The sequence below is a fragment of the Aphelocoma coerulescens genome, chromosome 10, assembly GCF_041296385.1.
Source record: "Aphelocoma coerulescens isolate FSJ_1873_10779 chromosome 10, UR_Acoe_1.0, whole genome shotgun sequence".
Lineage (NCBI taxonomy): Eukaryota > Metazoa > Chordata > Aves > Passeriformes > Corvidae > Aphelocoma > Aphelocoma coerulescens.
The window spans coordinates 7,273,642-7,300,639 of record NC_091024.1 but is presented as its reverse complement, the minus strand read 5'-3'; the positions used below and the strand labels follow the sequence as shown (position 1 = coordinate 7,300,639).

At 53.3% G+C, this 26,998-nt stretch overlaps 1 protein-coding gene across 1 annotated transcript; it reads left to right on the top strand.

Moving 5' to 3' along the window:
* The first annotated feature begins 321 nt into the window (after positions 1–321).
* RGMA (repulsive guidance molecule BMP co-receptor a) lies at positions 322–25,361 on the top strand. Its single transcript, XM_069025896.1, has 4 exons — positions 322–399; positions 7,439–7,554; positions 19,402–19,913; positions 22,191–25,361. The coding sequence occupies exons 1-4, from the start codon at positions 386–388 to the stop codon at positions 22,884–22,886; spliced, it is 1,338 nt and encodes a 445-aa protein (XP_068881997.1). The 5' UTR covers positions 322–385; the 3' UTR covers positions 22,887–25,361.
* The last annotated feature ends 1,637 nt before the right edge of the window (positions 25,362–26,998 follow it).

Sequence of the window (26,998 nt, the reverse complement as noted above, 5' to 3'; positions counted from 1 at the left end):
AACGACGCTGCTCAGCGTGTGCGGAGGGAAGGAGGGAGGAGGAAGAAGGGAAGGAGGGAGGAGGGAGGGGACCTCCCTATCTGGCTCTATCTCCTCCGCTGCCTCTCACATGCTCCGGGAGGGCGATGCGGCTCCCCGCGTCCCGCTGAGCGAGGCCGCCTGCACCCCGCCGGGGCTGCCCGCAGGGCGGGGGGCTGCCTGCGCCCCTCGGCCTCCACCCCCCCGCCGCCCCCACTTCGACCCTTGGGGGCTTTTATTATTTTATTTCGTTTGGGTTTTATTTCATTTCGTTTTTAATTTTTGTTTCATTTACCCCTCCTGGAAAAAAAATATATAAAAAAAGCCGCCGCTGCCTGCACCGACCCCCGCGGGGCTGGAGAGGCTGATGCGGCCGCCAAGGTAAGCGGGGCGGGGGCTGGGGGCCCCCCCGGCCGCATGTCCCCCGGCTCCCTGCATGGCCCTTCCTCCTCCGGACCTGTTGAGGCTCCCGGTCCCCGCCTGCCTCCCCCCTCCCCGGCCGTTTTTATAAGGAACCTCGATTTTTCCCATTTTCCCTGCCCAGCGCTCCTTGCCCGGCTCGGCGCTAGCTGGCGTGCATGCGGTTATTCATTTATCCTCCCTTCTGATGGTTGCCACTAAAGCTGCTCCCTGCTGCGCTAAGTCAATCGAGTAATTCCTTGCAGACCACTGATGAGAGCTGTAAACATCCTCCCCAATATTTCCCCCATTCCCTTGGATAGCTCATCCCGGGGCTGATCGCGGTTATCGAGACCGGAGCGGGGACACAAAGCTCTCCCCGAACTCGCCTGGTTTCCAGGTGCTGGGGGGTTTACGAGCTCCGAGGGGAGGAAGGTGAAGGGTGACAGATGGACAGATGTGGGACATGGCAGGGGATGGGCACATCTGTGCGCAGGGAGAGGATGGGCAGCTGGAGCGTGGCTGGGCAGGGGGAGCGACTTTGTTCCTGATGTCCTGAGTCCGTAAATAGCCCAAAACCTCCTCCAGGAGACGGGGGGGGGACAGAATACAGCCCCCAGACAGGACAGTTCAGGCGCACCAGCCAGAGCAGCCCCTGTCCAAGCTCGCTTCCACTCTGGGACGTGCACGTTGCCCTCCCTAAAAATTACATATCTTTATTGAAACCGGGCTGCATTTGCAAGACAGGTGCTTTTTGTTGTGGTGGTGGTTGCGAGGCAGGAGATGAAAGTTTGGTGTTGTTTTGATGTGATTCTTGATTGCTGCCTGTTGGAGTAATTGCATCGCAATTGCTCAGAGGTAGAATCAATTTCCCCAAATTGAGATTTTAATGGGAGCTCGCAAGCTGCTGTTATGTCATGTGGTTTAAGGCGGCGTTGGATTGCATTTATTTTATAAACTGGATACTTTCGCAGGCGGCGCAGGGATAACAGCACCACCCAGTGGGGCCGCAGCCCCGGCCCAGCCCAGTCCCAGCCCAATTCACCCCAGTCCCAGCTCAACTCCAATCCTGCTTTAGTCCCAGCCTTAATCCCAGCCCAACCCCAACCCTAACCCAGCCCAGCCCCGTGCCAGGCACACCCGAGAGGACTCCCGGTGCCAACTCAAGATGGTCCCCCCCCCCTCCGCCAAAACCTCCCATTTTCATTTGCCAAAATACCCACAGAAGTGCTGGATTACAGATGTTTGGGTTTGGGGGTTTTTTCCACATAACAAGGAATGTCTCTTTCCTAGATATTCAGGACAAAGTTTTAAATCAGCTGAGGACATTGTCACTGAGCGTTTCACATCTGAGAACGCAGGAAAGGCATCCTGTGTTGGGTTGTATTTCTGCCCAGTACTGTCAGGAACTGACAGAAGGAGACCTGGGAAAGACGATTGGGTTTCACAGAGCTTTTTCCAGAAGATCCTTCAAACACCCCTTGCTCAAAGGGCTGCAGATGTAGACTTGCAAACACTCAATGCCATCTCCCACCTTTAAATAGGTTTGAGGAGATGTCCTTAGCTGACCTGTCAGTCAGAGGAGGGGAATTAGTAAGCTATGTTTGCACTTTCTCGAGATGTCGGGAGCTTTTAAAGGCAGCAGAGAAAGACTGTCCCATTTCACAGACTGGCTTCTGTCTCTGCTGATAAACACCCAGTTCTCTGCAATTCTTCTGGTGTCCCTGCCCATGGCAGGGGGATCAGAACTAGATGATCTTTAAGGCCCCTTCCAACTCAAACCATTCTGTGATTCTATGATTCTGATCAATTTTTGGCAGTTCAGATTTATCCATCTTTTCTGCTGAGCTGACAATTGGCCATTTGAACTTGCTCTTGGGAACCTCCCAGCCCATCTTCTATTTTTGCTTAGAGGGGAGCCCAGATGTGAAGAAGATACACTATGGAGATATTGCTTGATATTTACCCCAAAGAGGAGACTGGGCCAGGAAGACCAGCTCCCTGCAGAGAATTAAATATACAGACAGTGAATTCCAGCCAGCCCTCCAAACACTGCTGAACAAGGGATGGTTACATGCTCCCATGTGTAGGAATTAGGCCTCACCACCCCAGCGGCTTTGCAAGCAAGGGAAAGGGAGAGACATGAATGAATGTTACCAGTCAAAAAAAAAAAAAAAGTTGATGCGATGAACTCTATTTGCCTTAAAATATCCCTGCTTGTTTTGCTTTCTGCCATGGGTGAGTCTGGAAGTTTTCCACCAGCCCATCTTCCCTTCCCTTTGTACAGCCGGGTGGCATTTCAGCATTTAGAGGTGATTTTTGTGGCTGTGGGCTTGAAGCAGGCAATTTGAGGAGAGAAGGTTACCCACTGTGACTTCAGTGGGGGCTGCTGATAATCGGTTAATCTGCAGATGCAAGGATGCAGGTCAACAAAGAGTTCTTACACTTTATTTACTGGTGGCACAAAGCTGTATTTTTTTCCACTTTTCACAACTGGCCTCTTTACACAGCCAGGTTGGTGAGGCTGATGTTCACGGGGGCAGCTGTGGGAAGGAGGATTTAGATAAGCCAACAAACTCCTCTCTGCACTTTGCTACGCAGGAGTGGGTCACTCTTCAAAGCCCAGCTCTGTGCTATCCCCTCTGCTTGCCCCATCCAGCTACTGCCAAAGTTTACTGCAGGGCACTAAGGAGATCTTGGGGGGATATTTTCCTGCCCTACCTGCAAGGAAATATTGGTAGGGAAGGGCATTTAGATGTGTATTCGTCAGCTTCGGGTGCATAGCTCAGGGACAGCGTCTGCTTGGTCAGCCAGGGAAATTGTGAAATTATAAAAAAATTGAATTATGAGTAAAAGGAAGGTCTTTAAAATTAATTGCAGACATCAGAGGTGGCTGTTACTGCGTAAAGATGTTGGGGTTTATTTGGTTCTTATTGAGAGGTTTTCTTTCTTTAGTAAGCGAATTGTTCAGAGCACAAGTGTTTGCTTTTATTTCCACAAACATTTTGGGATCAGTTGTTGTTCTCCAGACAACATCCCAGGGGTTTCCACTCCAGACTTCCTTTCTTCCTCCTTTAAGGAGCGGCTTGCTTTTTGCTGCTCACCCCAAACACACACATACCCCTGCAGAGCACCTCAGGATTAGCTTCCTGCAAGAGTGATTATGGCTTATCCCAGACAGGCCATGAGCTTAACACCGTGTCCTGAGGCAGAGCAGGCAAAGGCATGAGTGTGGAGATAGTGGTGTGAAAAGTGGCCACACAGAAAGTTCATGGGAGAGTCAGGAGCAGACCAGGAGCCCTGACATCCATTCCTCTAACTACCAGCTGCAGCCCTCAGAAATACCCATGTTTACTATTTTAGCCATATAATTACAGGTAGTGAATGATTCCATTAGGAAGGTTGTAAGGGGAGCTCTCATCTGCAAACCTCTGGGCTCAAATCAGCCACATTCACTCAGCCCCACTGAAGCCCACAGCCACGGACAGTGTGACGTAGGGCACAGAAAAGCTAAGTTCAGCCTAGTGATCCCAGCTAAGTGTCCCATGGGAACTGTGACTCCCCCAGCATCCTGCAAATACCTCGGAGAAGGCTGTGATTTGCATGTCAGCCCTCCACAATGACACCAAACACGGGAATCAACGTGCAGATGACCACGGAGGTGCCTGTGCCCCAGAGCTGAGCCATGCAGTGGTTGCATTTCAGTGGTGGGTGGTTTCCCACATTCTGTTTTGCAAGGAGCACCAGGCTCAGTGCTGCCTAAACAGGGAGTCCTGGATGGGCTTTGAGAAGGAAAGAAGTTGGGGGAAACGCAGTCGCTCCACATTTCCAAGCCTAGATATCCCCATTAAGCAAGGCAGAGATCCGAATTTCACACAGCCTCTGATTCAGTAGGCGACTTAAAGTCCAGATCTTTGGTTCAGCTGAACAGAAAGGTGAAGTTTATTTAAAAAATGTGTAAGGGGGAGCAGGATTTCAGAAACACACCTTATTTGGGGCCTTTTCTTCCCTGAAGTTACGGTTTGGACACATCTGTTGTTTTCTCCAGCGAAATCCGCTGCTTTGATCGGTGCCAAGAACAGCAATCCCATTTGCAATGCATGATGCAACCGAGAAAAATCAAGGAGAAATTTTTACAAACTGGAGCCAGGGGCATCCGACCGTTGCTTTATAGCAGCGCAGTTTTCCCTACACCAAAGGAAGAATTTCCATCAAGGGTCTTATTTTAACTATAATGCCTCAAACTGGATTTCAGGCTATCGTTGCAATGTGTCAGCCTGCCCCAAAACGGCAATACCAAAGTGGTGCTTTAGGTCAAACCATCAAAGCAGCCTCACAGCAGCTATTTAACAGCTGGGTTTTAAAAGTTCGTAATTCAGATGGGTTTTTTTAGTTAAACAGATCATGTTGGATGTCATCAGTCAGGATAACAGCAGAAATTATGTTTCTCATTTTGAAATAAAAGCAAAAGTCACATTGCAAGAGGAGAGGGTGAGAGCAAGAGGAGGGGATTTGAGGTCTGAAACCCCATCCCCTGGATCTCCCCCCCTTTTCCTGGGCTCTCCCCAGTTCACAGACCCTCTCTCTCCTCCCCCCAGACCCCTTGCAGCTCCAGCTGCCTACACATCCCATCAGCAGGCATTTCTTCTTGGGTGGTAGGAGCAGCTGGCAGGGTTTGGACATATTTGCCCCTGTTTGACATCCCCCACAAAGAGGTGCTTCGAGTCGGCGTTCCTCCCACACTGCCTCTGCTACAGGTCTGGATCCGGCCTGCCAGCTTTCATCTCCTGCCCAGCTCTGCCCACTCTGGCAGCTCCTCTGCACACAGAGCTCCCTCTGACTTTAGTGGACACTGTCTGAGCACAGCTCTAGGATCAGCAGGACCAAGACAGATATTCCATTAGGCAGGCAAGGCCACAGGATTTTTGGATCCCATCTGGGTCCCAGATGGAAAAGCTTCAGTGTTTTAATTCCTGTTGCAGCCTGGATAAAGCCCCAGAGAAGGTCCTCCTTCATTTGAAGGCATGGGGGCTCACTCTCCTCATGGAGAAATAGATAGGTGTTATGAGATATCTTTGCTTCTTGGGTATTTATTCCCATCTTCTCTTCCTCTTTCCATGGGATATTTGCTGCACTGGATCAGAGTCAATCTGTGACAGGGATGAGATCACAAATTCTTGTTAGAGACTTTAAGCTATTGTCACTCCAAAAAGCATCCTTAAGGATGCTTATAAGCTGAAGAGGAGGTTTCCAAGAATAATTAGAAGAAATGTCAAGGAGTATCCCAGGCCTGTACCAACCTGCAGAAGGAAAGACCCATGGTCGTACAGAGTTGGGAGAAGGGTGGTGTAAAACAACCAGCATCCTTTTATTCATTGTATAAGAACCCCAAAAGAAAGCAGATGAAACATCAGGATGGCAAAGGGACATGCCATCAAAGGAGAGCTAATGATCCAAAACAGGGAAGTTATTAAAGCCTACACCCGTGGGCACCCTCATTCAGAAGTGGTCTTAGTTCACTCTGGCTAAAACATCCCTCAAGGGGAATTTTTAAGAGATCCAAGCTAAGTGGATGCCTTCCTCCTGGCCTAGCCCTCTCATGGGTGGAGCAGACTCCTGGGACGGTGGGGATGCAGATCCAATCTGCTCACCTCCGCACGCTGCGGCATTGCAGGAGGTGGAAAGGAGCAGGATCTTGAAACACAGCAGGCAAAGGCCTGTGTGCTCCAAGCTGCTGCTCCATTTGATGATCTGTGAGCAGGCAGGGTTCTCCCAGGGTTGCTGCCTGCTTGGGATTGTCCAGATGATCTCTAAGGGGGGCTTAAAAGTGAGACCCTGAGACAACCCTACCAACATAACTGGTGAGACTTTCCCCCAGCAAAAGCTGAACATCCAGGTCTGCACGTGGGCTGGTGGTGCAGACGAGGCAGTGGTGGAGGTCCTGAGACAGTGCAGGTATTGTTTAATCATCTCCATCAGTCCTTGGTGGGCTGGCAGCTGGATTTAGGGTACCTGACAGTCGTCCCCTATCTAAGGAGTGCCAGTTTAATGATAAGGATCTATGAGACTTGCTGTTTCTTCACCTGGCGTTTTTATCGCTGCTGCCAGTGCCAGTGCAGGTGGCAGGGAATGACCCGGAATTGTTGTGAAACTCACCTGCCAAGGTGCCAGGGCTGGGAAGATGTGGAGGAGCCCCATGTGCTGGGGGGGGGACGCCATCTCCCAGAGAGCCGAGGACCTAAGTGTCGCTGTCACAACCCCTACCCCGCACCAGCTGCCTAAAGCCTCCCTGCCTCAGTTTCCCCCCACTGCTGTACGACAGCCCCTTTACCCTAAATTGCTTAATTTTTGGGCGATCTTGGCAGGCCCATGGGATAAGGGCAGGGAGGGCACAGTGGGTGTTGAGACCCGATGGGGGGTGGGAGGAAGCCCCTCTCCCAAACTGCCAGGGAGCTGCGATGAGCGACGGCGGGCAGACATCGAGAGCCCTTCGCGCTTCCCATCCTGCGTGAGACCACCGCCACCCCATTCCCACGGGGCACGGCAGAGCTTGGTGGCTCCATCCATAGCTATAACCCCCTCGCCTGGCTCGCTCCGGCTCCTTTCCCCCTCTCCCTGCCTCCCTCCCTGCCTCGCATGGCCGCAGCCGCTCCCGCCCCTTCCCGCAGTATGGCCGGGGAGGCGGGCGCGCTCGGAGGAGGAGGCGCAGAGAAGGATGCAGGCATTGGGAGGCAGCGGGATGATTGATGGTTGGGGCTGGGTTGTAATGGGAGGGGACGGAGAGGAGGAGGAGGAGAAGAAGGAGAAAAAGTCTGTGTAATCTTTCAGTGCAGAGCCCGGAGCTGGGGCCGCCCGTCCCTGCCGCGCTCCGCGGAGCCATGTGGGGCTTTTGATTTCATTTTTTCCCCCCAGTTCTTGCTTTTGATTGATTTATTGTTCCCTTTTTTCCTCCCCCGCTTTTCCTCTCTTCCCTTCTCCTTTTTTTTTTTTTTTTTTTTTCCTTTTTAAACTCTTCTTCCAGGGAGAGGATAGTGGTTAAAGCTCGAGCTGGATGGATGGGTATGGGGAGAGGGGCAGGATCCACAGCCCTGGGACTTTTCCAAATCCTCCCTGTCTTTCTCTGCATCTTCCCTTCAGGTAAGGAACAGCCTCTTTATTTTGCAGACTTTTTCCCTGTGTTTCTGGCAGCCCTTGGATCGCCGCCCTCGTTCCCCTGTCCCTGGGCCTCTTTCCCTCTCCCTCTCCTCGCAGCAGTTTGCCACATGTTTAAAATAAGCAAGTGGGGCTCAGTTTTGGTGCGTGCCCCCCCAGATCCCCGTTCCCCAAGCAGTCGCGGTGGGTGTTTTTCCTTGACCTCATCTTCTTTGTCTCCCCGCTCCTCATCCCACAAGGAAGGAGATGGTGGAAATCAAAGCGGCGAAGGCAGCCGGGAGGTGTTCCTGACAGCGCCAGGTTACCTTGTTCTCCCCTTCCCGGCTGCCGTGCAAGGAAGGGGGAACACTGAGGGGTACATCCACACGTGAACACCCCGATGCCAAATTTCTGCCGTGAGAGCAGTGGGGTCCTCGCTCCGAACCCCTGGGGAGCGCAGAGCCGGGGAGCGGTCGCGGAGGGGCTCGGGGGGTCGCCGCGGTGTGATTTGGGGACGGTGGGGGGCCCGGGGGTCACAGGGCCCGGCGGGGGGAGCGCGGCCGCGGGCGCACCTGGGCGGGCGGGGATGCGCGGGCGCTCCGGGCGGGCGCCCCTTCTCCCGCAGCGGCCCCCGGGGCTCTGGGGGCTCAGCGCCCTCGTTTGCTTGGAGACCTTGCTTCGGCTGGGCCGGGAGCTATTGTGCTGTCCGAGGGCGGGATGGCAACCAAATGGTCCCGCGAGCATCGGCACCCCCGGGCCGGCCGCTCGCACCCGCCGCGGGGCTCGGCCCCCCCCCTCCCCGCTGCCCCCGGCCCCGCTGTTTGTATTGTGTCAGAAAAGGGGAGAATTTCAGAATTACAGCTGAAAACGCCATCTGTTTCCAATGAATCCCCCATAGTTTTTCACAATGTTTTTGGCAGATCTCTGCCTGCAAATTCCTTCAAGCCCTGAGTGCTTGTTTTTGTTGGGGGAGGGGAAACCCAGTCCACAGAGGCGGATTTGTTCCTTCCAAAACTCTCCAGTTTCTTTACCTCTTTTTTTTTTTTTTTTTTCACTTGCAAGGGGGGGAAAAAGGAGAGAAAGCAGGAGGGAGAAAGAAAAGCTCTAAGGCTTAAATCTCCCTATCGCTCTTTTTAGTTTGGTAAAACTTTCCTTTTTTAAATTTATTAACTTTTAAATCGCCTCTGCCTTTCTTTTGCATAACCGTAGGTGAAGTAGTCTTGCACACACATGTAGGAAATAAATAAATAACTGCTTTATGCCCTTCCTCCTATCTTTGCCCTCTTCGCCCTCTTCCAGGAAAACCTTTTCAGCGCTGCCCTTAGCACTGAGGTGTCTCTCTGGACCTCACTTTGCCACGAAACTTCCCAGCAGGCTGGAAGCTGAACCCCCTGTTTTTTTCTGGAAACTCTGGAGCTGCTCCCATATGTGTTGCTTAACGCCCTTTTCGGAGCGGTTGAGTTGCAAAGCGTCGAGGCTGTGAGATTTACGGTGCAAGAAAGAACTTGATAGGAGATCTGGCTGGCTGCTTTGTTTGATTCTCCCTTCAGCAGTCAAATAAGGTGCAAAGAACTGGCAGAACGAGGCGATCCAGAGCCCGCGGGAGCGGGGCGCAGGCGGAGACGGGGCTCCCCGTGCCCAGGGCTGGGAGCAGGCTGGGGGCTTTCTTGAAAGCTTTTTGGGTGGGAAGGTAGGAAAAAGGGGGATTTATTCCCTGCTATATCCTTTTGCCCCTTTTTCCCTGTGCTTCCTGGGAATTTGTGGGTTCCCAGGAGGTTCTCAGCACCAAGGAGGCTTTGCACCCCTCCTGGGAGCCCCAGGTGAGCAGGGCCGCTGGAGGCTGCCCAAGCGGGTGCTCGGCGTGTCAGATCAGTGAGTGCCTCGCCGAGTCCTGCCCTATTTATTTATTTGCTTAACCCCCCTACGCTCACAGCCCGGGCTGGATTCCCGCTTGTGCTGCTCTCACACCGATGGCTTTGCCCTGCTGCCTCCTGGGCAGCCCCCACCGTCCAGTGCCCTTGGGCTGGGTCCTCTGGCCGTGGGTCAGGGTGACCGTGGGGCAGTTGTGGAAGGAGGTCTGGGCAGAGCAGGCTACTGCTGACAGCTTCCTTGGCAGAAATTCTCCCTGGAGCTTGTGCCAGATGCCAGTGTTAGATGCTCACGGGTCCTCTCCCAGCTGATACCCTGATCTCCAGGGTGACCCATGCCTGTGGCTCCCAGTACAGGCTGTGCTGAGTTTTCTTGCAAATCCCTTTATAGTTCCAAAATCTGGCCTTGGGTGTTTTTGTCCCAGGTGTGTCAGGCTCAGGTTTGCTTTGGCTTTCCCAACTTGGCCATTTTGGATGTAAAACGTTCCTGCCTCTGTAAAAATTTGGAGTTATCTGCTCTTGGTCCATCGAGGCAGCACAGTGGATTCCAGATTAGGATCCAACCCTATTGGAAGTGTATCAGAGTAGTCAATAAATGGCTTTTGTCTCAGCAGCAGAGAGGTGATGGCAGCATTAAACCAAAATTGAGATGGGGGCCTTAGAGGCTGCTAAAATACCCCCCCAGTGCTGTGAACAGAGAGCCCATCCTGGGGAAGGTGGAGGCAGGGGAGGAACGCGCCTGAGCGGGATGTTGTCAGGGCAGAGAAGAAGGGAGGGATTCAAACCTGGAAATATTTTGGCTTCCGTGTTTTGTTTCAAGCTTGAAGCTGGTCTCCTACATGGAACAGTTCTCTGCCATTTCCATCAGGGCACGTTGTGGGGCTGGAAGGAGGCGCCTTGTTTTTAATGTAGATGGGGTGGATAAGTTGCTTTTTTCCACAGAAAATCGTGAAAGTCCTGGCCCTTGGTTACTGGGAACAAGGTGGTAAAAAGAGTGACTTTGGGATTATCATGGGAACAGCTGAGGTTTCTTTCTCTGTGGCCTGGACAGCTGTGCTGAGTCGGATGTGCACATGAAAGTGCTTACAGGGCTGGGCAACCATAAAAACTTCCTGACCTGGGGGCTCTTCTCGGGCTCTGCACTGACCTGCTGTCCCTGGAGAGCCAGGCTGCGGCCCCAGTGACAATGAGTTTTGTGGTCTCTCTTCTGGCTCCCCGATGGGCACACCCCATAAAGCATCTGTAGACTCTGGCAGGGCAGTGTGTGGCCCAAGCAGCCCCTCCTCAGCCTGTCAGTCCTTCAGGGGATCCCACAGCCAAGCCCTACTGCTCCCAAGGGATAACCATTGGTGAGACAGCAAAAAAGGTCAAAGATGAGGGCTTTTGATCCATCTGGATGAGTTTGATTTGGTTTGATTTGCTGTTCCTGATGGAGCAGACACCAAACGTGGAGTAAGGGGGAGTGTAGGAACCCAGGACCGAAAGTGCCTCAGGGTCCCAGGTGGTTTGAAGGGGGCTGGGGTGAGCTCAGGGCTGCTGGAATGCAGGATTGCTGGGATGATGGGGAAGGGGTTTTGGGGAGGATGGGGTTTGCTTGGAGATGCAGCTGTGGTGGGGCAGGTGAGGGGGTGCCCTGGCCTCTTTCTGGCTGTCCCGGCAAATCCCATCCTGATGCCACAGATCAGGAGTGAGCTGTGCAGGCAGGGTCCTGCCTGACCATGCACAGCATCCAGAGTGTACTTGTTAGAGGAGAGCTCCTAAATGCCTTTAAAAAGCTCTGTAGCCTGCACTTGGCAGCTACTGGGATGAAAAGAAGAGGATATTTATTCCCTTGTCCGTGAGCTCTCAAAATAACAGTGCGTTCGATTGTAGCCTCAAGATTGCTTTGCACTCAAGTGCAGCCCGGCTGAGTAAATCACTGCTCCACCAGCTGAAATTCCTGCAGCAAGGGGGAGAATTGAATTATGGCCAACTGCAAAACCAGATGCCATCCCCTTGATGAAGTCATCGGGCTCTCACTGCAGAGAACAAGCTGGCTCCGACACACACGCAGCCCTGGTAGGCACAGACTGAGCCGCTCTGTCTGACAGCCTGGCCGTGGTATGTAGGGTGGCCAGGGTCTCGTGTCCCCACAGCTGCAGGGACAGCAGGTCCTTCAGAAGGGTGGCAAGTCCCACTTGGCACTGCATGAGCATCCAGAAGTGTTTGGCCATTCAGTTCCCAGCAAGCAGAGCTGTCCCTGACGTACAGGTTTTATGGGTCAGGCAGAGAGCAAGCTTCACTTGAGGCCAAAGAATTTTCTCCTCCCTTAGTTTCCTCTCCTTCCTGGACAGCTGTTGATGTTGTCCCCAAAGCCCTAGTAATGATCTATGGCATTTTGGGTTTTGGACAAGCTACCTTTTTCTCTTGCTGTGAGACACACTCCAGCTGGCCCTTTCTGAGATGACAAGGGCTTGTGGCAGGACATGACTCTGAACTTTGCCAGCCCACAGTGATGAGAAAGCATCACTGTGCTGGGATAGGAGTGGGGGAGCAGTGGGACTGGGGGAGTGGGTTCCAGTTAAAAAGTTACTTTTTCCTCTCAAAACCTGAGTCCAGGAGAGGCAGCATTTAAAAAGAAATAAACCTCTGAAGGTCTGTGGCTGTGAAGGATGAACAGATACTGTGCCTTCCATGGGGTATGAGCGATGGGGAGGGAGTCTGGTGCTGGGTGGGAGCCCAGCCTGTAGGAAAGGATCCACAAGGTCCCCTGCATCCTCAGGTGGGCCTCCAACATCAGTCAGGTGTCTTGATGGGCTTGTGCGGCTGCTGCCTTCCAGCCGGGCAGCTGCCACCCCACACCCTGCGCAAGCCAACGCCTCCGATTGAGATGCCGCAATTTTTTGGCAGACATCTAATTGTATAAATTTGCCTCATCCAGATTTATGAGCTCCGGGCTTTTCTCCATCTCCTCGTTTTGTATCTCATTTACCTCTGCGTTTGAAGGGTTGAAATTTCACAAGAGCACAGCGGGGATGATTATTCCTAGAGGGAATCCACACCTGTGAGCAGAAAGCGTTTCCCTGCCAACCCTGCCGCGGCCCGGTTGAGGGGGAGGAGGGCGAGGGACCCGCTGCCACACCTGGGGGGCCCCCGGGCACTGGTGGGTGGCAGCGCTGCCTTCAAAGGCACCCTGGGAAAACAGCTTTGGCATGGGGAGAGGGATGTCTGCTGGAAACCTGGAACACTCGGCAGTGGGGGTGGCTGGCAGAGGTGACCTTATCCGGGCACCGCTGCTCCAGAGGGATGGGGACATGGGTGGTGGTGGCTGAGGAGGAAGGTGAGAGGGTGATGCTTCATGCAGGGGATGAGAGTGCAAATTCACATCTCTTCCCACGGGGCTCATCTTGGGTGAAAGCCTTCACATCCTTCAGTGTCCTCATCTCTAAACTGGGCCATTTGCCTGAGGAGATTTACCAGCTCTTGGGAACTGTTGATGAAAGTGTCCAGGTGCACTCCCAATGGGGGAGGTCAGGTGTGCAGCTCCAGAACGCCTTCCCAGCCCAGAAGCACACTGTGCTGGACAGGCAGCTTTGTTAGTGCCCTTCTGCAGATGAAGAGTCAGAGGAGATCACTGCCCTATTGCTTCCCTCCCTCCTCGTCCTCCATCCACCAGCTCTTGAAGGAGCAAAACCTGCATCTTCTGAACCCCCCACTGGCACTGCTTCCTCTGAGCAGGCAAAAGCTCAACAGCTGCAGCAAAGGCAGTGCTGAGGCCCGAATCCCAGGAGGAAGATTCAAGAACAAAGTCTGTGACTCCATTGCGGCGTTGTCTGTCACGCTGGTTCCCCCTCTCAGCCCATCAAGCCTCCTGAAGTCCCCAAAGTTTGCTGGTAATTCTCAGAGCAGCACAGCCCTGGCTGGCAGCTCCATGGCTGGTGCCCTCTCCGATGGTGCCTGCTCATCCTTCTCCCTGCACAGGGATGCTGAGGCAAGCCTGGAGGAGCAGTGCTGGCTGGGGGCTGGGGAGAGCTGCCTTGGCTGGCGGCGAGCATGCCGGGTCAGCCGTAAGCTGAGTCTGGAGCCAAAAGAGCTGACTAAGTGACAGGAGCGATCAAGGGCTCCTTCGGCAGCGTGCAGCAGTTTGTGCTGTAGCCGGTGAAGACACTGACTCTGCTGGTTTCCTGCCTGTACTTGCCCCGTGTCTCTGCGACGCCTGCAGAGGAGAGATGGGGGGCCATGAACTCGGCACTGAGGACGGAAAGGAGTTGGCCGTGGCAGGTCCTCCGGATGCTTTAGCGACTGACACAGGCTGAAACAAGAAAACTCCTTCTGTGTCCCTCTTCTGACTTCAAGGAGCTGATTTCTCCTTCCCCCAGCATCGTCTTGAGCAGGACATGGACTGGGTTAGACGAAGCTGGATGGTTTGAGGTGTGCTCTGGGGTACATCTACAGTCACTTTATCGTACACAAGTAGGGCCTTTGCCTGGATTTAATGTATCTGCTGCTTTTGCTGGTGGCCCCAGCATGGAAGGTGGCCCCTCCGAGCCAACCTCCCCACACACACCCCTGCAAAATATGAGCCCCAGCTCTTTAAGAGAGTCAGGTTTATTTTTCTCCTTCAGTTCCCTCCTCCCGGTCCTCCCCCCACTTCAGTGCAACTGAAACCTGATCTAATCCCTTTGCACATGGGTAATTTATTGGTCTATTGGGCTTTTCTTGATGGCAAATTGCATTGTCTTTCTTCCTGGGTTGAGGCTTTGGAGCAGTTTGCTGCATTCCTGCAGCTCTTTTCTCAGAGCTGATCTTTCACACCCCCTCTGAGCACAGTCAAATCAGTTTTATTGGGCCTCTTTGTTATGCAAACAAGGCAATAATAAGCAGGCTATTATTCTGCAAGATTGTGCTTGATTAACAGTTCAAAGGAGGTCGCTGGAAGAGCCCGGCGCTGCCTTCCCGCACAAATCCTTTCACCAGGCTTGGGTCAGGTGGCCCTTGGGTCTTGCTCGCCCCATGGAGCCCCGTGGGGCTGCGGGAGAGCTGTCCCTGCCCGTGACATCCCATCCATCAGGGCTGCACCAAGTCGCTCCTTTCTCTCCCTGGTGTGGCAAGGCGCCGGCTGATCCGTGTCATAAAACAGAATCACAGAATGATTTGGGTTGGAAGGGGCCTTTAAAGGTCATCCCGTCCAACCCCCGTTCCATTGGCAGGGACCTCTTGAATGTCTCCCGAGGTGGGGCACCCACCACCTCTCTGGGCAACCTGTGCCAGCGTTTCAGCACCCTAATTGTAAAAAAATTCCTTCTTTATATCCAATCTCATGACCCTTGTGGGCATCGAGATGTGGGCCAGCATGGCCACTGTGTGGGATGGCTCATGTAGACACCCCCTGGGACAGGGACAGCACGAGGGGCTGGATGCAAAGCACCGTATTCATTCCCTCAGTTCTTGCTTGGGACTCCTGAAACCTTGCTGGAAGCAATCCCTTATGCCGTGCTTTTAAGGAGCAATGTGATTTTTTTTTTTTCCACTCTTTTGGGGTCATTTTCATGCTGGTGGTGACTGCTGTCTGCCTGTGAGCTGAGCAGCCCACATCTCCTTGAGCTGGCAGATGTTGCTGGTATTTAGCACCTTGGAGAATCGTGCCTTTCCTATTGGAGGTGTCAGCATAAATATGTTTATTTAGATTACTTAAATAAATATGTGTTTAGGAGCCTAAGTCTGGGTGCTCAGATCTGAGGCCAAAGGTAATTAGGTTTTACTGTGTTCTCCAAAAAGGCCCTTTACTGCATGTGTGAGGCTTGCACATCTAGACTTCAATCCATGTATTTGGAAAAACGCGGGATGATGTATTTGCATCACATGTGGGTGATGAAATACTTTCCAGCCCGTTAGGAACCAAGAGGATATTAAAAAACCTTGCTTAGCAGTGAACACTTTAAAATTAACAGGTCTGGTGAATGTGCATTCAAGAGTCTTAAAAGAATTGGCTTTTGCTTACAGAAATTAATTTCCAGTATTCTTTTTGTTACAGGAATTACAGAAGAATAGATTAAATGTTGATTTTGTGCCAGTTTTCTGAAAGAACATGATTTGGGTAAATGAAATTCAGGTTACTTGACGCCAGCTGAAGGGAGAATAGGGGGGCACTGATGATAAAATGCTGTTAAAGTCATATACATACATATGCTTGAACATTTAATTTGACATCAAGTAACGCAGTGTACTGATAACGAGGGGCAGAGCAGTGGGACTGGGGTTGTGTGATACCCCAGAACCCTGAGTGTGTGTTTGGTGGTCCATGGGATGCTCGTTGAATGGAGGACCAGGGCTTTCCAAAGCAGGAGCTCAGGAAAAGGTCACATCTCGTGTCCCTGCTCTCTGCAATGTCCCGGCGAGGTGAAAGGGGTGATCTCGGGAGAGCTGTGAGCGTGTCCCTTATCCGCGTTGCCTGTCGCGGTGGTAGGTTGTGCAGGAAGCAAGGCTGCTGGAGGGAGATCTGATGGTGGGGCTGGGCAAACACCTTCCAGCGAGAACTTAAAAGTGCAAACCGTTTAGCTTATCTGGAGGATTGACAAGGGACTTGATTGCAGTGTGTAAATATCTTTGTGGGAAACACACTCCTTACTAACGGACCTTTTACTGCTTTGGAGAAAATCGCTGGTTCTTTTTATGTCTTTACAATGAAGTCAGATAAAATCCACTTAGAACCAAGACCCGTGTTTTGTAAAGGTGATAAACTCCTGGAACAGCCCTCCGAGGAACGGGGTGGCTTTTCAGTCCTCACAGACCTCAGGAGTCCTCACGGATAGTGTCCCTGAAGAAACGGGGCAGGGGGGGCTGTCCTAGTCCAGGTGTTTTTCTGATTTTTTTCTGGCTTTAGCTTTCCAAAACTGTTGGTTTCAAGATAACAAAGGGGATTTTGTTCCCTGGTTTGAGTGGTGTCAAGGCCTTAAAAGAATTCTTGATCATGGGGAGGTTGGGAGGTGGCTTGGAGGGGTTGAAGTCACCTGTCTATGAGATGAGGGCTGCTTTGCCATGGACAAGAAATCACCCAGACCTGGGGATGTCTCACAGATCCCGGGAGAGCCTTGCTGGGTTCCTGCTTGAGAGGGATTTGTTTCCATGCTAAGTCATCTGTGGTTGAAAAACAGAACCATTGTGAGTCGATGGAAAATAGATTATGCGAAATTGAATAAACATCGTTTCTTGGCCAGGGTACAAATGAGCCTGCACCACTGTGCCAAAGCTGCTGCCAGAGGGGAGGAGGCAAGGCTGCTTGGGAGGGGTGAGGGTCGTGTTTGCTCTCCTCCACAGCCTTTGTCAGCTGTGCTCCCTCCCCAGCAGCATGCGGGGTTCGCCGTGAGGGTGGCTGGGGCAATGTCCACGGGAAAGGCCAGGCCGGGGAGGGCCCCGCTCACACACCAGCCAGCGCCGGGGCACCTGGACTTGGAGATCTGGCCTTATATGGGGCCCTGAGCGAAACAGCGAGAAGGGGACGGGTGCCAGAAGTGGAGTGATAACATCTTAGAGCGGAACGCTCCCCCTTCAGGCGCACGGAGGAAGGAGATAGGCTTGCTTCGCTGCCCTCCGTTTGGTTGGGATTTTTTAATTCAGCGCCTTATAAAGTCATGTGTGACCCCGGGCAGGGCAGCAGTGAGGATGCTCAGCACCAGGGTGTGTCCAGCACTGGGTGTTGGGGGGCTGTTTAGCAGGGCCCACTCTGTCCCTAGGCAGCCGCAGCTCACGCCTGCATCTCCTCATCCAAGCGAGTGAAGCAAGTCCTTAAAGAGCAAGAGTCTGTGGGTTTATTCCTTCTAAAAAAATCCTGTCTATTCAGCATCTGAAGGGCTGGAGCAGCCAAAGTGCTGCAGCCAGGACTCTGCAAGCTGCTCGCTGGATGGGATGCTTTGTGTAGTGCATCCTGATGCCTTACTGAGCTGTGGGGTGTGTGGCCCCTGCGTGTCCAGGGATGTGTCCTCCAGCTTCTCCTGGGGCTGTGGGGGCAGGTCGGGCTGCAGTGACAGCACCTTCTGCCACATGCAACCCCAAGGCATCCTCAAGCTGTACATTAGCATAACTACTAGGAGAGCAATGACTTTAATTGCCTGATGCCACAAGGGTTTGGGATAACCAGCAGTGGTGGCACTGGTCACAGTCCTGTGTGCTGTTTTGACTCCTGCCTTCCATTATAACAGTCCTGGTGGAAAACCACATTCCTGGGATGAACAAGAGAGAGATATGAAATAATAAAAATATTTACATTTGACCCATACATGCAGAAGACTTAGCAGAAACATGAGCCCATGTCCCAGGTCAGAACCTTGCTGTTGAGTCACCTCTGGTCAATGATGAGTTAAAGGCTTTCCACAGAGCTTCTTGCAGGTTTAAGTGGGATGCTGCCAAGACCAAACAGCTCCCGGGTTCTTGGTGCTGTTGCTAGCATCTGAGTTTATTAAACATGAATTTTAAAACTGTGAGGAGCCTGTCACCATTTCCTATTTGCACTTCACTCTTCTTGGAAACAGAGAGGAGACAGGCTTGTTTCTCACAGCTGAACGGCTCAGTGTTATGTAGTCTAAGTCTCCCTTTCTGATTTTCCAGCACCAACTCTGTTTAGGTTTCCAGCACTGTGATGTTTAAAACTCAGGCATACTGTTTTCCCTGAAACAATACTGGGTTTTGTAACTTTCTTTCTAAACAAATCTGAGATGCTTTTGGCACAGTTGCCCTACCAGGCTCCTTCTAAACAAGCCCCGAGACAGGAATATATGGGGTACGCCTGCAAAAGGCACCATGAAAGCATCTGGAAATGGTGGGGCTTGTCTTCTCCTCTTGCTGCCTTTTGTGCATGAACCATCCTGTTTCCAAGCGCTCCGAGGGGGTCGATTAAGAGAAGAGGAAGGAAAATGCCATGAATTTTAAGTAGTGTGAGGCTGGGTTCACCCAGCAAGACTCCAAATTGGCAGGGGCAGAGCACTGTCTGCGACATTCAGCGATGGCCATGTGCTTTTTGCACAGCTGCTTTCAAGTCTCTTCCAGGGAAGCCACACTGCCCCAGGGAGCAGACGTTGTGTGTGGGGGGAAAAAACAGGATCTGAATTTTCTTTGCCTTCCTCTGCCTTGCCAGGAAGCACCAGGGCTGTGGCTGAGCCCAGCAAAGGCCCTGCAGCCTCTGGCTTCGCCTCCACCTGGGCAACACAGGGCGGGTGGGAAGGGGAGGCGGGGGCTCGCTGGCATCCCCACACCTGCTGTGCCGGTTTTTCTCCTCCACCTCTTGTTCTCTCTCAGCGGGCTGTGGTGGGGAACGGGCTCCCAGGGCTGGGCAGAGCTGCACAGATGTCAAGAAAGAGGTTTTTTGGCTCCCACTTCTTTCTGGAGGCACAGGGACAGGGACAAGTGCTGCACCCGTCACTGCAGCAGCGCTTGGGATGGTGGATGGCCTCTGGCTGTGCTGCAGAGTGGGTCATGGCACTGGTCCTGCTCTAACCTGGGCACAGTGGTTGTGCTGGTGCTGGATTGCCCCAAGCCCATAAAGGAGGGAAAGGAAGAGAGCAAGCAGAGTTTTGTGCTGGTGGAGCTCAGTCTGGACACAGCGCCCAGTAACTCACGCAGCACAGAGCTTCGAATGTCAAACCCTAAAAAGGCATTAAAAACCCCATTGCATCTCCCCCCACATTAATGATCCTCCCTTATCACTGCTTATGAATATGTCCCATTCTTCACACCATGGTTTCCCCCCATGATCATTCATCTAAAGGCTGGATGCTCTTTCCCTTTTGGGCTTAAACTGAGGCAGATCCTGTTGATTTCTTTGTCTTTGATGCATGAGAGTTGGGTCATGTGAGAGGGTCACGTCTGGCGAGCAAGGCCCCGTCACGCGGCCAGGCCAGGGTCACAAGTGTGGACTGCGGGAGGAGGACGCAGCCTCTGGGTGGGAGTGGAGTTGGGCATCCCACACGTGGGCGAGCCAGCGCTGACCCCCTTGTGTTCTCCCCTCCCGCAGTGACATCTCCATGCAAGATCCTCAAGTGCAACTCTGAGTTCTGGGCGGCCACGTCGGGCTCGCACCACCTGGGCGCGGAGGAGGCGCCGGAGTTCTGCACGGCGCTGCGGGCCTACGCGCACTGCACCCGCCGCACCGCGCGCACCTGCAGGGGCGACCTGGCCTACCACTCGGCCGTGCATGGCATAGACGATCTCATGGTGCAGCACAACTGCTCCAAGGATGGCCCCACGTCCCAGCCCCGCCTCCGGACATTGCCCCCCGGGGACAGCCAGGAGCGCTCCGACAGCCCCGAGATCTGCCACTATGAGAAGAGCTTTCACAAACACTCGGCCGCCCCCAACTACACCCACTGCGGGCTCTTTGGGGACCCCCACCTCAGGACTTTCACGGACACTTTCCAGACCTGCAAGGTGCAGGGGGCTTGGCCGCTCATAGACAATAACTACCTGAACGTGCAGGTCACCAACACGGCGGTGCTGCCTGGCTCCTCGGCCACCGCCACCAGCAAGGTGAGCCTTGGGCACGTTTCCCTGGGCAGAGGTGGGCAAGGGCAGGGAGGCTTCAGAGCAGCCTTTCTTCCCTCCATGTCTTCCCCCATTTCCAGGTGTGCTTGGGGATGGTAAGACAGAGCATGAGCTCCTCTGAATGTGAATGTTTGGCCCTAAACATCAGATATCCGTCCTTGTTTTGTCCCCAGCCTTCATTGAAATGGCCTGTGGTTTCTTGTTGAGCACATCCAGCCCCATCACGGTGAGCAGGCTGTGGTGCTGCATCTCAGGGGGCCTTCATGGCCAAGCCAGGGACTGCAGATTGAGAGGGCTCCCACCCTGGGACTCCAGATTGCTGTGAGCAGCCAGATCAGGAATGATGCTGTTACCTTTTGGGGGAACCCCAAGGCACAAGCAAACCCAGGACTGCCCTCCAGGGTGGCTCCAGCTTGCAGGAAAAAGCCTGGAGGGAGCTGAGCTCTTCACACCACCTTCCCCTCTACCCAGGCTTGTAATTGTCTCTGTGGTTTGCAGCCAAGTCAAGACATTTTGTGGGGAACAGTCTGTTCTGGAGGTGCTTTGACAGACTAAATAAACATCCCAAAGGTACAAGGCAAACAGAAAGCCCAAGTGAAAATGTGCTGCTGTGACCCAGCAGGACTTGTGTGTCACAGCCTCAGCTTCAGCAGGGACCTGGAGCTGAGAACTGGTGTGCTGCCCCTGGTGCACCAGCTCTAAAGCTAACAGGGCACTTCTTGTGCCAAAGAAAAAGGGAGGCTCAGCAGGAGGGATACTCTTGCTTTTGGAAAATGTCCTGTCCCACAGTATCTGGGACTTCTGCTTCTCCCCGTATGTGGGGAGAGAAGAGAAGCACGTGTAGGATAGGGGCTGCTTCTCTGCTCTGGATGTCACCCCTTTATCCTGAGCTGGAACTGGCAGCGGGGTTCTGATCTGGCCCTGATAAACCCCCTAAAAGATACTTAATGATGCTCTGAAGTCCTTACCCACTAAAAGACATCAAAACCTACTGAAGCCTGTGAGGAAGTCTGGCTTGAGGGAGGTGGTCCTTAAGGATCCCAGGACCTGCTGGGTTTGTGGGATCACCATCTTAATTGAGCCTTTTCTCTCCTTATCTGCCTCATGGGCTTGTGGTGAGCAGGGATTAGTCATGAGATCTGCAGCATGAGCTGTGGGAAGCACTGCTGTGGGCACTGTGCTGCTGGAAAGGATGGGAGCACTTGATCCTTAGGGCTCTTTGTGTTCTCTGCTCTCTTCTCCAGCCCTGTCCCACTCTGGCCAGGTCTCAGTCTCCCCCTTCATGGGGACCACATGGTGGGAGGTCCCCTTTGCCACTTCTCCCTCATGGGCAGAAAGATGCAAGAGCAACTCTGCAAGAGCTGAAAGAGGAAATGTAGTTTGTACTGTTTGTACATGCAAATTCTACTCATTTTCCTCCCCAAGTCTTCCCTCCAAAAGCCAGGTCAGCAAGGGAAGAGCAAGCACTGTGAGGTCGTTCCTCTGGCAAGGGGCATGTGTTTGAGCCCAGCCAGGGGTGAGGAGGCGTGTTGGGCTCTGTTTGTATCACAGAATCACAGAATCATTAAGATTGGAAAAGACCTCTTAAGATCATCGCGTCCAGCCATTAAACCATCACTGCCAAGGCCACCACGAAGTCACCCCTAGAAGGGCCACCCCACTGGAACAGGCTGAACACATGTGTGCCTGTGGGGCTGAGATGGAGCAGGACATGTTTGAGGGCCCATGGGAGAAATCCCTGTTGGTCTGCAGTTGGTTAGGCAAACAAATTGGTCCAGCCCTTGAGATGTAAATGTCATGGGAGTCAGAGGAGAAGCTCCACCGCCTCCAGGGGAGTCAGGGCTCGTCCCTGCTGCCATCTGCCAGCCCTGGAGGCAAGGCAGTGCAGCGTGCACGGGCATGCTGCCACAGGCCTGTGAGTACGGATACTCCACCCGGCTCCAGCTGCAAGGAAGCTCCTGTGTTGGGCCTGGAGATAACAGGCAGATCCAGGCGGTGCTTTCAGTCAAGCCTCTGGGTCTTGGATCTGTACAAGCCTCTGGGTCTTGTCCTCACCTTTTTGCTGGAGCAGGATGACTGTGTCTGGGTGGCTAAAAGTCGGGGCCACTTCTTAGGATGAAGGACCTGCCCATGAGCCAAAGGTCACGCTCCTGTCCAGACTGAGCGTCCAGCCCTTCCACCTCCCACCCCACTGCTGCTAGTGGCTGTGTGCTTTCAGGTGGTCATCACTGGCGGTAACCATGCTCCTTTCCTCCCCCACAGCTCACCATCATCTTCAAGAGCTTCCAGGAGTGTGTGGATCAGAAAGTGTACCAGGCAGAGATGGACGAGCTCCCCGCTGCCTTTGTAGACGGCTCCAAGAACGGAGGGGACAAGCACGGAGCCAACAGCCTGAAGATCACAGAGAAGGTGTCGGGCCAGCACATCGAGATCCAGGCCAAGTACATCGGCACCACCATTGTGGTGAGGCAGGTGGGGCGGTACCTCACCTTCGCCGTGCGCATGCCGGAGGAGGTGGTCAACGCCGTGGAGGACCAGGACAGTCAGGGCCTCTACCTGTGCCTCCGTGGTTGTCCACTCAACCAACAGATTGACTTCCAGACCATCCGCTCGGCTCAGGCCACGGAGGGTCGTGCCCGTAGGAAGGGGCCCAGCCTGCCGGCCCCGCCCGAGGCCTTCACCTACGAAACAGCCACGGCCAAGTGCAGGGAAAAGCTGCCCGTGGAGGACCTCTACTTCCAGTCCTGTGTCTTCGACCTCCTCACCACGGGAGATGTCAACTTCATGCTGGCTGCTTACTATGCCTTTGAGGACGTGAAGATGCTTCACTCCAACAAAGACAAGCTGCACCTCTATGAAAGGACACGGGACCTGACCCCGGGTAACACGGCTCCCACGGGAACACATCCCACCCTCTGGGTAGCACTGCTGTGTTTGTGTTGGTTGTGCTTGTTATAGAGGTTGGCTCCTTCACACCTTGGAGAGAAGGGAAAGGGGAGCAGGAGGCAACCAGGGATGAGAGATGCAGGTGCTGGTAAACAAGAGGTTGGACATCAGAGCCACATGGGTTGTCCTCAGACCTCAGTCTCTCTCTTGGTGCAAGTCCTCCACCTTCCCAGCTCTTGCCTGGGAGGAACGAGTTGCCAGTGGGACCGGTCAGGAGTTTTTGCTGGACTGTACCTTGTCTGGACTTTCCTCACCTCCCTCTCCTCCTGCTCCCAGCCAAGTGGGCGCTGGGGAACCCTTGTAGCTACTCTCCTTGTAGCGCTCCCCCAGTCCAACAACACGTGGTGACTGTCACACTGGCGTGTGTGAACATGGCTTTGTCTTCAGAGAGCAGAGCCCATGAGGAGGGCACGGAGCAGTGAGAAGGACCAAGCCTGGCGAGCACAGAGGGGCAGGATGTCCTGCTCACTGGGGCTGGGCTCTGCTTTTTGGCACGTCCTGCTCTGCCCACAGCCCTGTTGTTGCAGAAAGTAGTGCAAGGGGCCGAAGTGGTGGGCAATGATCCCCCACTTGCTTGGCTGCTGGTGCCAGGCACCTTCTGGGTGGAAGGAGGACAGTGTCGTTCCTCAAGCCTTGGCCTGCATTTTTTGTGGTTCAAAGGCATCCCCTATTTTAGCCAGTTCACCTGGCTGATTCACTCATTAGTTTTAGTCCTGTCTCCCTTGTCTCTGCCTGGACCCACCATGGACTCTTGATGGCAACGGGAGAAACCTGGCCAGTATTCAAGCGGTTTCTGCAACTTCTGCCCAGCATTGGATGAGTTCCTCACAACATTCACTCTCTGGTCCCCTAGAACTGGCAGCAGGGTGGCTGCACAGTGGGACACCCGAGCTGCACCTCCCTCCAGCCCCTCCCTGCCCGTGGCTCGGCCTGGCCCAGCCCTGGGATGGAGCAGGAGCATGGTGCTCTTTTTTTTGCTGCTAGGTCTCTGCTCTGCTCCCCATCCTGGGGCCGCGACTTGCAACCCCATTGCAGACCAGTTGCACCTTAAGCCCTTTTGGGCTTGAATCAGAAATGGGGCAATGTCAGAAATTCAGCCAGGAGATGGGATGCAGCAGAGGACCCCCCCCAGCTGCCTCCAGATGTCTGTTCCCTGCCTCGAAACCATCAATAACCTTCTTGCCCCAGCACGTAGTGCTGCCCATCTCCTCCACTCCGTGTTCCTCTGTGGTTCTCCCCGTCGGTCACTGAACAAACAAGACCACCTTTGGTCTGCGCCTTCAAGACCTCCTGGTGGGTTTCCCCCACCTTTCCTCAGGGGGAAGTTCCCAGAAACAAGCCCCAGAACGTGTCACACTTGGGGGCACCTCCTGCTCTCAGGGGAGGTCTCTGGGCCTGATGAGACAAGCTAGCACCAAAAGAGGTGGGAACAGGCTTGGTTTGGCAGTCTGAACTGGTGCCAAGAGGCAGCCTGGTGTAAATACTGAACATGACTATTCATTGTGTCCTTACAGCTCTAGAGCTCCATTTGTAAAGCAGCAGAGAAATGCAAACTTGTGTCAATGGATGTAATTTATATTGTCTCTTTAATATATAGAGCCCTGGCATTGATCTCGTGTGACTGTACAGATGAAAAGATGTAATTGGTTTTTAAATGTTTAAGGAAAGAAAAGAAACAAAAAGATGTGTTTACTACTTTGCTCCTTGCTTTGTTTGCTGATGCCCCAGATACTCTGTTTAGGGAGATTTTGAAATAAGGATATCACAGTTTGGAGGTGCTGAGGGGAGCAGCCACTGGACCACAGCACTGGACAGTTTCATTTCCCAATGCACTAATGCTCAGCCAGGCTGATTTGGACTTTCTGTTTCCTTTGTTCTAGAGAAAAAAAAAAATATCTTCCCTAGAAATTCAAAACACACCTTTTAAAAGCCAAAATCTGTCTCTGGGCAAAGAGGCAATGTACCCCACAGCTGTGCACAGCCTCCCTCTGAGAACGTGGTGCTGCTTGAAAGCTGCCTGAGCTGGCCCAGCCACAGCATGCCAACAGGTCTCTAATTCCCCTAAGACCTCCCTTTCCTATAAAAAAATCACCCCACAGCACGACACGCTGTGGTTTAGGGGTGGTTTCCATCCAAGGAAAGTCTGGTTACGGCATGGCTCGTTCCCTCTGTCCAGGTGGGCGCTCCAGTGGTGGCCGATGGCGTGAGGTGGTTGGGGTATCCCTATTTTAGAAGCAAACAGTGAAGCACTTTATTTTGGTTGTGTTTGACCCAGTTCTGGTTAAAGGTGAAGTGTGGCCAAGAAGGACCCAATACTTGGAAACAAGCAAAACAAAAAAATCATAGGCAAAGGGGGGGGCGTTCTGAAAAGGCCCCCTCACCTCCTCCCTGTGCTGAGACCCAGGGGAGTGTCACCGCCTGTAAATACTGTAAATTATTTATTGAGAGAAACACAAGTAAAGTTTGAGGTTTTTTTGACAATAAATGAGTGGGTCTCGGTTTGTTCCCCGTGTGTTGCCTGGTGCTGTTCCCCACTCGGGAGCAAGTGCTGCCCCATTTCTGCCCTCACTCCAAAGCAGCTTTCTTCCACCTGAAGGACCCTCTGAGAGCTCATTTCTGTCCTGATTTGTCCTGAGAATTTCGCTCAGGAGTTCAATTATCTACAGCCAAGTGAGAAAATTAAAAAGGGGATGGGAGGAAAATATACATAATAAATCATTAGAGACTTGACTCGCTGGGAAAAGAGATTTGCAGCAGTGGAGTGCAAGTGGGTACCATCACCCTTCCCCTGCTCACCCCAGCATATTGGGGTGTGCATCCCAGTAATGGTAATTCCTCCTTTCCGTCATCTCCCTTTTGTTGGGCAGCGCTCCTGTCTGTCACACTTGGGTTTGTTGCTGCCCTCTAACGAGGAAAAACAAAATTGCTTTTTTTTTTCTGTTTATTTTCCATTTTTGAAATCTGAAGGGACTTCCTTGTCACAGCAGCTGGGGACAAGGAGATGCTGAGGGCGGGTGTGACACCAGCACCAACTCAAAACACATATTTTTGGGGCAAATCCATGCAATGATGCCCAGCACCAGAGATGTGGCACCTGACCTTCCCCTCTTTCAGAGCCCAGAGAACGGGCAGTGTTCGGAAAGAGCCAAATCCGGTCCGTCTGCCACTCCTTGCACCAGAGCTCAGGTTTAGCCATCTGAAATAGCTAAACCTGAAAACTCATGTAAAAAGTGCCCAGAGTGCAGGGGCCAGGGGTCTCCCTCACTGACTGTTCTGCCAGGAGGTCACCAATGGTCCCCTGCTTGCCAGCCTGGGACAGCGAGCAGGCAGCACCTGCATGTCCAGTGGGACAAAGTGCTCAGGGGAGGGCATGGTGACACCCGAGCCACAAGGATGCCCTGTTTCCATGAACCACACAAGGCATTAAAGCATGCCCAGGAGGTGAGTGAGGAAGGCACAGGCAGTGCAGGGGCAGTGGTGGTGGCAGTGGTGGCCCTGTGGCGCCTGGGAGAGGTTTGAATTGCTCACCAGACCATGCTCAGGGCTGGCGAGGGGGCAGCCTTTGGGGGATCCAGGGTCCCATCCCATCACTCTGTGATGTACAACAGTTCAAGTGCCACCACCTGGGTCTGGGGTGGGTTTCCAGCCCCACTGTGGCTGTGCCTGCCCATCCCTGGCCTTTGGCCACTGCCTTGGGCTCTGAGCTTCACATCTGAGTGCTCTCGGTGAGCCAGGGCCGGGCGGCCACCGGCTGTCCGGGAGCATCCACAGCTGCAGAATGTTGTTCTTCACCAAAACCCAGCTTTTTGCTGGGAACCGGCTGCCCTCTAGAGGGTCTGCTCCGGTGTAAAGCACAGCCCTGTCCTCTCACTGGCGTGGTGGGTGCGAGGCAGGGCTGGGGGTCCTGCTCCCTGTGCCAGAAAACAGCTTTGCATGCACCATGTCCTTACTAATGATTCCTGTGGGAATGACCACACCTGCCAGACACGGACAGGTGGGAAGGGGTCATCTCCTCATCAAGTTTGCAAAGGCCTTAGGATTTAACTGTTCTCAGTGGAGCAGGGGGATGCTGAGCTGAGCTGTGCTGGGGAGTCACCCGGCACCGATCAGGGTGCCCACAATCT

Bases quoted from the DNA above. Each gene is read 5' to 3' on its own strand.
- RGMA (XM_069025896.1), top strand. The intron at 7,555-19,401 runs GTAAGGAACAGC...CCCCTCCCGCAG, and splicing joins TCTCTGCATCTTCCCTTCAG to TGACATCTCCATGCAAGATC. The intron at 19,914-22,190 runs GTGAGCCTTGGG...CCTCCCCCACAG, and splicing joins CGGCCACCGCCACCAGCAAG to CTCACCATCATCTTCAAGAG.